Source organism: Mobula birostris, chromosome 1 (assembly GCF_030028105.1).
Source record: "Mobula birostris isolate sMobBir1 chromosome 1, sMobBir1.hap1, whole genome shotgun sequence".
NCBI classification, from domain to species: domain Eukaryota; kingdom Metazoa; phylum Chordata; class Chondrichthyes; order Myliobatiformes; family Myliobatidae; genus Mobula; species Mobula birostris.
This window is the reverse complement of record NC_092370.1, coordinates 148,860,431-148,874,553: the sequence shown is the minus strand read 5'-3', so window position 1 is coordinate 148,874,553 and position 14,123 is coordinate 148,860,431. Positions and strand designations below refer to the sequence as shown.

At 43.1% G+C, this 14,123-nt stretch overlaps 1 protein-coding gene across 13 annotated transcripts in view; it reads right to left on the bottom strand.

Annotated features, from left to right (window-relative positions):
• The window catches only part of heatr4 (HEAT repeat containing 4), a 215,762-nt gene that overhangs the window by 126,378 nt on the left and 75,261 nt on the right, over positions 1-14,123 (bottom strand). For 12 of the 13 annotated variants that reach the window (XR_011886603.1, XM_072263497.1, XM_072263520.1 and 9 more), the window contains one exon: positions 2,957-3,061. The exons of the other annotated variant lie outside the window; for it this stretch is intronic. Coding sequence is in view for 11 of the 12 variants with exons in the window: in XM_072263497.1 (XP_072119598.1) it covers positions 2,957-3,061 (105 nt within the window). In the remaining variant the exon portion in view is untranslated. The remainder of the gene's footprint in view (positions 1-2,956; positions 3,062-14,123) is intronic. 13 annotated transcript variants of the gene reach the window in all.

Genomic DNA, 14,123 nt, shown 5'->3' with positions numbered 1-14,123 from the left:
GATGAGGTAGTAAGTTGGATTAGACATTAGCTTTGCAAAGGAAGCCAGAGAGTGGTAGGAGATGGTTGTCTCTCTAGAGGTGACTACTGATGTGCTGTAGGGATCAGTGCTGGGTCCATTGTTGTTTGTCATCTATATCAACAATCTGGATGATAATGTAGTAAACCGGGTCAAAGGTTCATTTTATTGTCGAAATATGCATATACAGTACAACTTTGATGTATAATACAACCACACCAACAGTAGAACCGAATCCCCAACCTCCCCCCACCATTACACATAAAAATTTAACAGCTCACCCACCTGCCAGTCGACCACAAGAAAGAAAACACCAAAAAATATAGTGTACAGTCACATAGACCTCAGAATGTAAGAAATGTTTTTGCACTGCATTTGAGGAGAGCAGCTGCACAAACTCAGTCCTCCTGTAACAGTGACCACCAACCCGGGTCCTAATGCCACTGTTGCAGGGCCAAACCTGCCCACCCGAGTCCGAACACGACGAACTGGGTCTGAACGATAACCCAGGGCTGAACACGATGAACTGCATCTGAGTCATTGCTGACTCCTTCCTCATTCACCTTAATGCTTCAATCTTCCTCAGATCTTATCAGGCCCTCCCCATCTCCGATCTCCACGAGGCAGCTCTCCAGACACAGCATAGCACTGGATCCTTCAATCAAGATTCAAACTGTACGGCACAGACTCCAACAGTTTCCATAACACAAACAAGACAAAAAGAGCAAGCAGAAGGTGCAGAAAAAGTGAAATTGGATGGTTTTGCTATCTGAACGATTTGCCCATGGAATCGTTGTTTGCTGGTGCCATCTTGGCTGGAGAAGTTTTTAAATATTTCAGCAAAGTTACGAATGACGCCAAGATTGGGGTGTAGTGGACAGCAAGGAAGACCATCAGATGTTGAGGTGGGATCTGCACCAGCTGGAAAAATGGGATGAAAAATGGTAGTTGGAATTTATTGCAGACAAATGTGAGGTGTTGCACTTTCGAAGAATCAACCAGGCTAGGTCTTAAACAGTGAGCAGTAGGACACCGAGGAGTTGCAGTAGGACAGAGGGATCTGCAAATACAGGTCAATAATTACTTGAAAGTGGCGTCACAGGTAGATCAGGTCGTAAGGAAAGCTTTTGGTATGTTGGCCTTCATTGAGTATAGGAGTTGGGACAGTATAATACAGTGGTGAGGCCTAATTTGGAGTACTGTGTGCAGTTTTGGTCACCTACTTAAAAAAATTAAAATTGAAAGAGTGCAGAGAAAACTTATAAGGATGTCTTGGGACTTGAGGACCCGAGTTATAGGGAAAGGTTAATAGATTAGGACTTTACTCCCTAGAATATATCAGACTGAGGGGAAAGACTTGATCATAGTATACAAAATTTTGAGGGGTAAATGCAAGCAGGCTTTTTCCACTGAGAATTGGTGAGACTACAACTAGAGGTCATGGGTTAAGGGTGAAAGGTGATAAGTTTAACAGAGCTAACTTAGCTAACAGAGTACATGGTAGCAAATCTGTTTCTAATCATAGAGTATGAACAAGTCTACTTTCACCTATCCCATCAAATCACAGTAATTCCTATTAAACAGCTGAAGTTTATGTCCGTAGAGTGTTTCCCAAAGGGCCTTTAACTTCTAGATTGTGAATCTTAGAATACAATACTTAATTTAATTTTGTTTTTTTTTTCATTTTTCCCTTCCCCAACCCTGGTTACCCTCTCACACCTTCCCTTCTCACCTGCCATCACCTCCCTTTGGTTCACATCTTCTTTCTCTTTATTCCATGGGCTCCTATAGATTCACTTTTCTCCAGCCATAGAAACCATAGAACCATAGAAACAACAGCACGGAAACAGGCCTTTTGGCCCTTCTTGGCTGTGCCGAACCATTTTCTGCCGAGTCCCACTGACCTGCACATGGACCATATCCCTCCATACACCTCCCATCCATGTATCTGTCCAATTTATTCTTAAATGTTAAAAAAGAACCCGCATTTACCACCTCATCTGGCAGCTCATTCCATACTCCCACCACTCTCTGTGTGAAGAAGCCCCCCTAATGTTCCCTTTAAACTTTTCCCCCCTCACCCTTAACCCATGTCCTCTGTTTTTTTTTCTCCCCTTGCCTCAGTGGAAAAAGCCTGCTTGCATTCACTCTATCTATACCCATCATAATTTTATATACCTCTATCAAATCTCCCCTCATTCTTCTACGCTCCAGGGAATAAAGTCCTAACCTATTTAATCTTTCTCTGTAACTGAGTTTCTCAAGTCCCGGCAACATCCTTGTAAACCTTCTCTGCACTCTTTCAACCTTATTTATATCCTTCCTGTAATTTGATGACCAAAACTGAACACAGTATTCCAGATTTGGCCTCACCAATGCCTTATACAACCTCATCTTCCTATCACCTGCCAGCTTTTTACAATCACATCATTCGTCACCCAACCACTCTGCTCCTCACCTGTCCTCAACTATCCCTTCAGCTTGTAATCCTTCCACTTTCTTATTTTGGCTTCTGCCCCTTTCTTCCCAGTCCTGATCAAGCCCTTTGACCTGAAACATTGACTATTTATTCCCCTCTATAGATGCTGCCTGACCAGCTTAGTTCCTCTATGTGTTGCTCAAAATTTCCATCATCTGCAGAATCTCTTATGTCACTGATTTAAAATAGTCTGTTCCCTCAAATTGCTCATTTAGGAAATCATCTCCAAAGTATTCTGTAACTCAGTCTTCATATTTTTGCTGCTAATTTTCTCAGCTGTGTGCCTGCAGATTAAAGCTCTAAATACTACTGTTTTACCCTTATACTTGCTCATTTATACTGTGCATTACAGGACATTCATGCATTTGCTCAGGGCTGAGATAACACAAAATAGTGAATATGTACTCACAAACACGGGGCTGGAATCTTTAGAGAACCTTTAATGAACTTTAAACCTACTGTGTTAAGTGATCCATGCAGGGAGGAGAGAATTCTGCACGCCAGCACCTTGTCTTTCCAACTACAGCTGTTCAGCCGGTTTGCCAGGATAAAGTGCACCAGAGGCTTGTTGAAGAGAGAGGAGATCAAGTAAACACCAGCAGTAAATATCCCAGAGCTGAACTATGTTCATACATGTACTGAAAAACTTGAACAAAATCAGAAAATGTTGGAAATACTTAGCAGGTATCCATGAGAAGGGGAGATGTGTTAAAGGGTCAGGAGGACAACTATTCTTCAGCATTGGAAAGAAGATAGAAGAAGCATGTAGAGCTGCAGGAAAGGAGGGGGAGGAGATATCTCTGAGAGGGTAGAACAGGGGGTGCCCTGGGGATAAGCTGTAAACAAAGTTATCTGGTTAATGAGTGAATGGGATCAGTTAAGAGAGTGAGAACATAGAAGGATGTAGGAGTTGTGATATGCAGAGCTGAAAAGTGAGTAGTCCACACACCCAGAGTGAAAAAATGGGGATAAAACAACAAACTGAGCTAATCCATCAGAGGGATAACTGATGTAGGCTAGAAATCAGGTTACCTGAATTTGTAGAATTCAATATTTAGTCCAGAAGGCTGTAATGTGCCCAGATGGAAGATGAGGTGTTGTTCCTCATTGTGACTGTGCAGAAGACTGCAGACTGTTAGGTCAGAGTGGGAATGGGATGGAGAATTATGGTGGCAGGCAACAGGAAGCTCAGGGTCACATCATGGATTGAAGCCAGGTACTCCATAAAGTAATCTCCCAATCTGTGCTTTGCTTCTCCATTGTAGAGGCTATATTGTGAACAGTGAATGCAGTTCATTGGATTGGAAACAGTGCAAGTAAATTATTGCTTCATCTGGAAAGCAATAATTGCTAGAGTCTTTGGGAGTGGTTTAAATTAAATTGGAACAGGGGTGGGACCAGTGTGATAGAGCTGAGGATGAGCCAGCAGTAGATGATGTAATATCTAATATGAATGGAAGGAAGGACAAGCCAATGATTGATGACAACTGCAGACAGAGCAAAGAGTTAAGTTCTATCATACAGGCAAAATTCAAAAGGGCAAAGAATGCAGGACTGAAGGTGCTGTATTTAAATGCACATAGCATTTGGAATAAGGTGGATGAAATCGTGGCGCAATCAGAGATTGGTTAGTATAATGCTGTGGGCATCACGGAGACGTGGCTGAAAGAAGGCCATAGTTGGGAGCTTAACATCAAAGAATATACTTTGTATTGAAAGGACAGGCAGGAAGGCATAGGTGGTGGTATGGCTCTGTTGGTAAGAGATGGAATTACATCTTTAGAAAGTTGTGATGTAGGGGCAGAGATTGTTGAATCTTTGTGGGTGGAGTTAAGAAACTGCAAGGGTAAAAAAAGCAATATGGGAATCATATATAGGCCTCCAAATAGTAGCTAAGATGTGGGGTTGAGATTGCAAAGGGAGCTGGAAAAGACATGTAATAAGGGTAATGTCAGTATTGTAATGGGGGACTTCAATATGCAAGGAGATTGGGAAAATAAGGTTGGTGTCAGATTACAAGAGAGGGAATTTGTTGAATGCCTATAAGATGGCTTTTTAGAGTAGCTTGGAAACATAGAAAACCTACAGCACAATACAGGCCCTTCGGCCCACAAAGCTATGCCGAACATGTCCTTACCTTAGAACTACCTAGGTTTACCCATAGCCCTCTATTTTTTTAAGCTCCATGTATCCATCCAGGAGTCTCTTAAAAGACCCAATCGCTTCTGCCTTCATCACCACTGCTGGCAGCCCATTCTTCGCATTCAACACTCTCTGTGTGAAAAACTTACCCTCTACATCTCCTCTGTACCTGCTTCCAAGCATCTTAAAACTATGCCCTCTCATGCTAACCATTTCAGGGCTGGGGAAAAAAACGTCTGATGATCCACCCGATCAATGCCTCTCATTATCTTATACACCTCTACCAGGTCACCTCTCATCCTCCATTGCTCCAAAGAGAAAATGCTGAGTTTACTCATCCTATTCTCATAAGGCATGCTCCCCAATCCAGGCAACATCCTTGTAGATCTTCTCTGCACCCTTTCTATAGTTTCCACATCCTTCCTGTAGTGAGGCAACCAGAATTGAGCACAGTACTCCAAGTGGGGTCTGACCAGGGTCCTATAGAGCTGCAACATTACCTCTTGGCTCTTAACTCAATCCCACAATTAATGAAGGTCAATGCACTGTATGTCTTCTTAACTACAGAGTCAACCTGCGTAGCAGTTTTGAGTGTCCTATGGACCTGGACCCCAAGATCCCTCTGATCCTCCAAGAGTCTTGCCTTTAATGCTATATTCTGCCATCATATTTGACCTACCAAAATGAACTGCCTCACACTTACCTGGCTTGAACTCCACCTGACACTTCTCAGCCCAGTTTTGCATCCTATAATTGTCCCGCTGTAACCTGTGACAGCCCTCCACACTATTCACAACACACCCAAACTTAGTGTCATCAGCAAATTTACTACCCATCCCTTCACTTCCTCATCCCGGTCATTTATAAAAATCATAAGGAGTGGAGGTCCCAGAACAGATCCCTGAGGCACACCACTAGTCACTGATCTCTATGCAGAAAATGACCCATCTACAACCACTCTTTGCCTTCTGTGGGCAAACTGGTTCAGGATCCACAAAGCAATGTCCCCTTCGATCCCATGCCTCCTTACTTTCTGAATAAGCCTTGCATGGGGTACCTTATCAAATGCCTTACTAAAATCCATATACACTACATCTACAGCTCTACCTTTATCAATGTGACATCCTCCAAAAATTCAATTAGGCTCATAAGGCATGACCTGCCTTTGACAAAGCCATGCTGACTATTCCTAATCATATTATGCCTCTCCAAATGTTCATAAATCCTGCCTTTCTGGATCTTCTTCATCAACTTACCAACCACTGAAGTAAGACTCAATGGCCTATAATTTCCTGGGCTATCCCTATTCCCTTTCTTGAATAAGGGGACAACATCCGCAACCCTCCAATCCTCCACAACCTCTCCCGTCCTCATTGATGATGCAAAGATCATCGCCAGAGCTCAGCAATCTCCTCACTTCCCACAGTAGCCTGGGGTACATCCCATCGTGTCCCGGTGACTTATCCAACTTGATGCTTTCCAAAAGCTCCAGCACATCCTCTTCCTTAATATCTACAGGCTCAAGCTTTTCAGTCCACTGCAAGATCCTACAATTGCCAAGATCCTTTTCCGTAGTGAATACTGAAGCAAAGTATTCATTAAGTACCTCTGCCATCTCCTCCGGTTCCATACACACTTTTCCACTGTCACACTTGATTGATATTCTCTTAGGTCTTATCCTCTTGCTCTTCACATACTTGTAGAATGCCTTGGGGTTTTCTTTATTCCTGTCTGCCAAGGCCTTCTCATGGCTCCTTCTGGCTCTCCTAATTTCATTCTTAAGCTCCTTCCTGCTAGCCTTATAATTTTCTAGATCTCTATCATTACCTAGTTTTTTGAATCTTTCGTAAGCTGTTCTTTTCTTCTTCACTGGATTTACAACAGCCTTTGCACACCATGGTTCCTGTACTCTACCATTCTTTCCCTGTCTCATTGTAACGTATCTACGCAGAACCGCACACAAATATCCCCTGAACATTTGCCACATTTTTTCCTGTATGTTTCCCTGAGAACATCTGTTTCCAATTTATGTTTCCAAGTTTCTGCCGGATAGCCTCATATTTCCCCTTACTCCAGTTAGACATTTCCCTAACTTGTCTGTTCCTATCCCTCTCCAATGCCATGTAAAGGAGATAGAATTGTGATCACTATCTCCAAAATGCTCTCCCACTGAGAGACCTGACATCTGACCAGGTTCATTTCCCAATACCAGATCAAGTACAGCATCTCCTCTTGTAGGCTTATCTACATATTGTGTCAAGAAACCTTCCTAAACACATATAACAAACTCTACCCCATCTGAACCCCTCAGTCTAGGGAGGTGCCAATCAATATTTGGGAAATTAAAATCTCCCACCACAACAACCCTGTTGTTATTATTACTCCTTTCCAGAATCTGTCTCCCTATCTGCTCCTCAATGTCCCTGTTACTACTGGGTGGTCTATAAACAACACCCACTAGAGTTATTGACCCCTTCCTATTCCTAACTTCCACCCACAGAGATTCCATAGACAACCCCTCCATTACTTCCTCCTTTTCTGCAGCTGTGACACTATCTCTGATCAACAGTGCCACGCCCCCACCTCCTTTCTGAAACATCTGAAGCCTCGCACTTGAAGTAGCCATTCATGCCCCTGAACCATCCAAGTCTCTGTAATGGCCACACCATCATAGCTCCAAGTGCTGATCCACGCTCCAAGCTCATTCGTTTTGTTCATAATACTCCTTGCATTAAAATAGGCACATCTCAAACCGTCTCTGAGTGCGACCCTTCTCTATCAGCTGCCTATCCCCCCTTTTGCACTATCTCCAAGCTTTCTCTATTTGTGAGCCAACCTCCCTTTCCTCCGTCACTTCAGTTTGGTTCCCACCCCCCAGCAATTCTAGTTTAAACTTTCCCCAATAGCCTTTGCGCACCTCCCCGCCAGGATATTGGTCCCCCTCAGATTCAAGTGCAACCCGTCCTTTTTGTACAGGTCACACCTGCCCCGGAAGAGGTCCCAACGATCCAGAAATCTGAATCCCTGCCCTCTGCTCCAATCCCTCAGCCACGCATTTATCCTCCACCTCATTCTATTCCTATACTCACCGTCACGTGGCACAGGCAGTAATCCCAAGATTAAACTTGAGCCTCCTCAGGGAAAGGCTATCTTAAACTTGGTGTTGTGTAATAAGCCAGATCTTATTAGGGAGCTTAATGCAATGGAACCCTTAAGAGGCAGTGATCATAATATGATTGAATTCATACTGCAATTTGAGAGGGAGAAGTACAAGTCACATGTATCAGTGTCGCAATGGAATTACAGAGGCATGATTGAAGAGCTTGCCTGGGCGAATTGGAAAGCCATACTGGCAGGGTTGATGGCAGAACAGAGGTGGCTGAAGTAACTGGGAATAGTTCATATTGTGCAGGAGTTCTCAAATAGCAGAGTTAGGCAACTATGACTGACAAGGGAAGTTAACAACTGCATAAAAACCAAGGGAAGGGCATATAAGGTAGCAGAAGTGAGTGGGAAGTTGGATGATTGGGAAGCTTTTAAAATCCAACAAAAGGTAACTAAAAAGCTATAAGAAGGGGAAATCTGAATTATGAGGGCAAACTAGACAATAATATAAAGCTTTTCAGTTATATAAAGAATAAAATGGAGGTGAGAGTTGATATTGGACCACTGAGAAATGATGCTGGTGAGGTAGTAATGAGGGACAAAGAAATAGCAGATGAACTTAATAAGTACTCTGCTTCAGTCTTTACTGTGGAAGACACTAGCTGTATGCCAGAGGTCTGTGAGTGGCAGGGAGCAGGAGTGTGTGTTATTGCTATTAAAAAGGGAAAAGTGCTAGGTAAACTCAAAGGTCTTAAGGTGGATAAATCAACTGAACCAGCTAGATTCCCTGGAGCGTAGAAGAATGAGGGGTGATTTGATAGAGGTATATAAAATTATGATGGGTATAGATAGAGTGAATGCAAGCAGGCTTTTTCCACTGAGGCAAGGGGAGAAAAAAAACAGAGGACATGGGTTAAGGGTGAGGGGGGAAAAGTTTAAAGGGAACATTAGGGGGGCTTCTTCACACAGAGAGTGGTGGGAGTATGGAATGAGCTGCCAGATGAGGTGGTAAATGCGGGTTCTTTTTTAACATTTAAGAATAAATTGGACAGATACATGGATGGGAGGTGTATGGAGGGATATGGTCCGTGTGCAGGTCAGTGGGACTAGGCAGAAAATGGTTCGGCATAGCCAAGAAGGGCCAAAAGGCCTGTTTCTGTGCTGTAGTTTCTATGGTTTCTAAGTGTGAAGGGAGCAACAAGTTCCTTCCTGTTATTTGAAGTTAGTCCATCTGTCAGCCTAGGAATATTTGCCATAGTCTCTGAAAAACTTACCCTTCATATACACCTTTTCACTTTAAACCAGTACATGACTGTCTGTCCCAGCTAGGTATTGTTAGAAGTATGTTAGAATAGATTAAAAAGAGGTTCATACATAGAAACAAAGAGCGAGAATAAAAGGATATTTTTCAGACTGGGGGGATGCTTGACCCTCAATTGTTTACTATTCACATTATTGACCTGGAGGAGGGAATGGAACAGAAAGTTTCTAAATTTATTCATGAATTTTTAAAAATTTTATCAGTGATGAATCAGCATTTGGGAGCTCTGACCAGTGACCAATCTGGACATAAGAAGTTTGAGAGGAGGGGATTTCACTCAGGTCCACTGACCAAGTAGGAAAAGACAGTGGTGGATCGTGGCAGCTTACTTGGAGCACTGACCAACAACCAGTGTTTGAGATTGATTACAAAGAGTAAATTAAGGGAAGTCGGGGTAGCGCAGTGGTCATAGTTGGAGTGGTCAGAGTTAGTCGTAAGGTCTTAGCTCTTTGAGGCTTCAGTCGGAGAAAGCAAATAAAAAGAAAAGCTCTAGGTAAAATCAGTTTTCCTTCTTTACATCTGCTCAGTTAGGACAGTAGAAATGCCAGGCAGAATAGTTGAATGCTCTCTTGTGGGATGTGGGAAGGCAGGGAGACCTCCAGTGTCCCTGACAACTACAACACCATGAAGTGCTTCCAGTTGAAGCTTCGAACAATCCACATTAAGGAGCTGGAGCTGGAATTGGATGAGCTCCAGATCATTCAGGAAACTGAGAACGGACGTATAGAGAGGTAGTTACACCCAAGGTGCAGGACACAGGAAACTATGTGACAGTCAGGAAGGGGAAAGCAGTTAAGGAGTCAGTGCAGAGCACCCCTGTGGCCATCCCCTCAACAACAAGTACATCACTTTGGATACTCTCAGGGTGAGGGATGATCTTACAGAGGAAAGTCACAGTGGTTGGGTCTCTGGCACTGAGTCTGCCTCTGTGGCTCACGATGGGTGGGGAGAAGAGGCATGCTGTGGTGATGGGGGGATTCTGAGAATGAAAGGGTTATCATATGAGGAACATTTGTACTCATTGGAATTTAGAAGGATGAGGGGGGATCTCTTTAAAACCTTTCAAATGTTGAAAGGCCTAAACAGACTAGATGTGGAAAGGATGTTTCCCATGGTGGGGGAGTCTAGGACAAGAGGGCACAGCTTCAGGATAGAGGGGCGTCCATTTAAAACAGTGACGCAGAAAAACCTCTTTAGTCAGAGGGTGGTGAATGTGTGGAATTCATTACCACAGGCATCTGTGGAGACCAGGTCGTTGGGTGTATTTAAGGCAGAGCTTGATAGGTTCTCGATTGGAGATGACATCTAAGATTACAGGGAGAAGGCTGGAGTGGAAAAAAGGATCAGCCTTGATTGAATGGCAGAGCAGACTTGATGGGCCGAATGCCCTAATTCTTAATGGTCTTATGGGATTCATTAGTTAAGGGAATGGACAGGAGGTTGTGTGGAACTAGATTCCCAGATGGTATGTTGCCTCCCGGGTGCCAGGGTCTGGGACATCTCAGATCAAGTCCTCAATATTCTTAAGTAGGAGGGTGAACAGCTAGAGGTTCACGTAGGCACCAATGACATGGGTAGGACAAGTGATGAGGTTCTGCGTGGGGAATTCAGGGAGTTGGGTGCTAAGTTAAAGATCAGGACCTCCAGAGTTGTGATCTCAGGATTGCTACCCATGCCATGTTCCACTGAGGCCAGAACTAGGAAGATTATTACAGTTTAGTATGTGGCTAAGAAGTTGGTGTAGGAAGGAGAGCTTCAGATTTTTGGATCATTGGGCTCTCTTCCTGGGAAGGTGGGACCTGTACAGAAGGGATGGTTTGCACCTGAACTGGAAGGGGACTAATATCCTAGTGGATGTTAATGCTGCACGGTGGGATTTAAACTAGAGCTGCAGGGTATAGGAACCAGATTGCCAGAGCAGTCCATGGAGAAATTGTGGAGACAGATGTTGGAAAGACCTTAGACAAAGTCAGGAATCAAAAGGTTGAGCATGGTGCAACTAGTATCCTGATCTGTATATTTTTCAATGCAAGAAGTATCGTAGGAAAGGCAGATGAGCTCAGGGCATGGATCAACAACTGCAATTATGATGTTGTAGTAACTTGTCAGACACAATTGCAGGAAGGGTAGGACTGGCAGCTCAATATTCTGGGGTTCTGTTACTTTATACGTAACAGAGCAGGAGTGATTAAAGGAGTAGTAGTCAGGGAAAGTGTCGTGGCAGTGCTCCATCAAGACAGACCGGAGAACTTGACTAGTGAGATGTTATGGGTGGAACTGAGAAATAAGAAAGGTATGCGAAAATGGGGCTATATTTCAGATCACCCAACAGTCCAAGGGATTTAGTGGAAGAAATTTGTAAAGAGATTACAGGCTGCTGCAAGAAACATGAGGTTGTTATAGTAGGTGATTTTAACTTTCCATATAGTGACTGGGAATCCCATACTGTAAAATTACTAGATAGGATAGAGTTTGTCTAATGTGTTCAGGAAAGTTTCCTTCATCAGTATGTAAGATGTCCCCAAAGAGTGTGATACTGGATCTGCTATTGGGGAATGTGACAGAAGTTTGTGTAGGGGAACACTTCACATCCAGTGACCACAATGCTATTAGTTTCAAATTAAGAAAGGTCTGTTCTGTGAGTTGAGATTCTTGGCAGGATACTTGGTAGTGTAGAAGAGCAGAGGGATCAGACGGATCTGTCCACAGATCCCTGAAAGTTGCCTCACAGGTAGATAGGGTAGTTAAGAAAGCTTATGGGGTGTTAGCTTTCATAAGTCAAGGGATAGAGTTTAAGAGTCGTGAGGTAATGATGCAGCTCTATAAAACTCTGGTTAGGCCACACTTGGAGTACTGTGTCCAGTTCTGGTCGCCTCACTATAGGAAAGATGTGGAAGCATTGGAAAGGGTACAGAGGAGATTTACCAGGATGCTGCCTGGTTTAAAGAGTATGCATTATGATCAGAGATTAAGGGAGCTAGGGCTTTACTCTTTGGAGAGAAGGAGGATGAGAGGAGACATGATAGAGGTGTACAAGATAATAAGAGGAATAGATAGAGTGGATAGCCAGCGCCTCTTCCCCAGGGCACCACTGCTCAATACAAGAGGACATGGCTTTAAGGTAAGGGGTAGGAAGTTCAAGGGGGATATTAGAGGAAGGTTTTTTACTCAGAGAGTGGTTGGTGCGTGGAATGCACTGCCTGAGTCAGTGGTGGAGTTTAAGTGAAGTTTAACTAGTGAAGTTTAAGAGACTACTAGACAGGTATATGAAGGAATTTAAGGTGGGGGGGGGATATATGGGAGGCAGGGTTTGAGGGTCGGCACAATATTGTGGGCCGAAGGGCTGGTAATGTACTGTACTATTCTATGTTCTATATTGAAGAAAGGTCAATTTTGATGATATCAGAAATGTGTCCTCTGGTCTTGGATTCTTCCACCATAGGAAACATCCTTTTCATATCCAGTCTATTAGGGCCCTTCACCGTCCGATAGGTTTTAAGGAGGTCAACCCTCATTCTTCTGAATCCTAGTGAATACAGGCCCAGAGCAATCAAATGCTCTTCATATGGTAATCCTAGGATCATTTTCATGAACCTCCATTGAACCCTCTCTAGTTTCAGCACATCCTTTCTAAGATAAAGTGCCCAAACTTGTTCACAATACTCCAAGTGAGGCCTCACCAGTACTTTATAAAGCCTCAACATTACATCCTTGCTTTTATATTCTAGTCCTCTTGAAATGAATGCTAACACTGCATTTGCCTTCCTCACCACAGACTCAACATGCAAATTAACCTTTAGTGAATCCTGCACAAGGACTCCTATGTCCCTTTGCACCTCAGTTTTTTGTATAAACTGTCCATTTAGAAAATAGTTATTCCTTTCATTTTTTCTATGAAAGTGCATGACCAAACACTGCTCGACACTGTATTCCATCTACCATTTCTTTGTCCATTCTCCTAATCTAAGTTCTTCTGTAGCCTCTTTACTTCCTCAAAACTACCTACCCCTCCACCAATCTTCAAATCTTCTGCAAACTTTGCAACAAAGCCATCAATTCCATCACCCATCATTGACATATAACATAAAAATAACTGGTCTCAACACACTAGTCACTGACAGCCAGTCTGAAAAGGCTCTCTTATTCCCACTCTTTGCCTCATGCCATTCAGTCACTGCTTAATCCATGCTAGAATCTTTCCTGTAATATCATTAGTTCGTAGCTTGTTAAAGACCTTCTGAAAATTCAAGTACACAACATCAACCGATTCTCCTTACACTGCTTCTTGTTTCTTCAAAGAATTCCAACTGATTTGTCAGGCAAGATATTCCCTTGAGGATACCATGCTGACCATAGTCTATTTTATCATGTGCCTCCAAGTACCCCAGAACCTCATCTTTAATACCCAGCATCTTCCCATCCACTGAGGTCAGACTAACTGGTCATCAATTTCCTTTCTTCTGCCTCTCTCCCTCCCTTAAGATATGGAGTGACATTTGTAATTTTCCAGCTTTCCAGAACCATTCCAGAACCTAGTGATTCTTGAAAGATAATTACTAATGCCTCCATGATCTCTTCAGCCACCTCTTTCAGAACCATGGGGTGTATACCATTTGGTCCAGGTGACATATCTATCTTCAGACCTTTCAGTTCTCCAAGAACCTTCTCTCTAGCAATGGTAACTTCACACACTTAATGACCCCTGACACATGGAACTTCCATCATACTGCCAGTGTCATCCACAGTGAAGAATGATGCAAAATATTTATTTAGTTCATCTGTCATTTCATTGTCCCCCATTATTACCTCTCCAGCTTAGTGTCCCAGTAGTCCTCTCTTTTACACTCCGTGTATCTGAAGAAACTTTTGGTATCTTCTTTAATATTATTGGCTACCTTATCTTCGTATTTCATCTTTACCTTCTTAATGACTTCTTTAGTTGCCTTCTGCTGGTTTTTAAGAGCTTCCCAATTTGATCATATTATGATCATTTTCCCCTAAGGGTTCTTTTATCTTAAGCCCTCTAATCAGTTCTGGTTCATTGCACAACAGCCAATC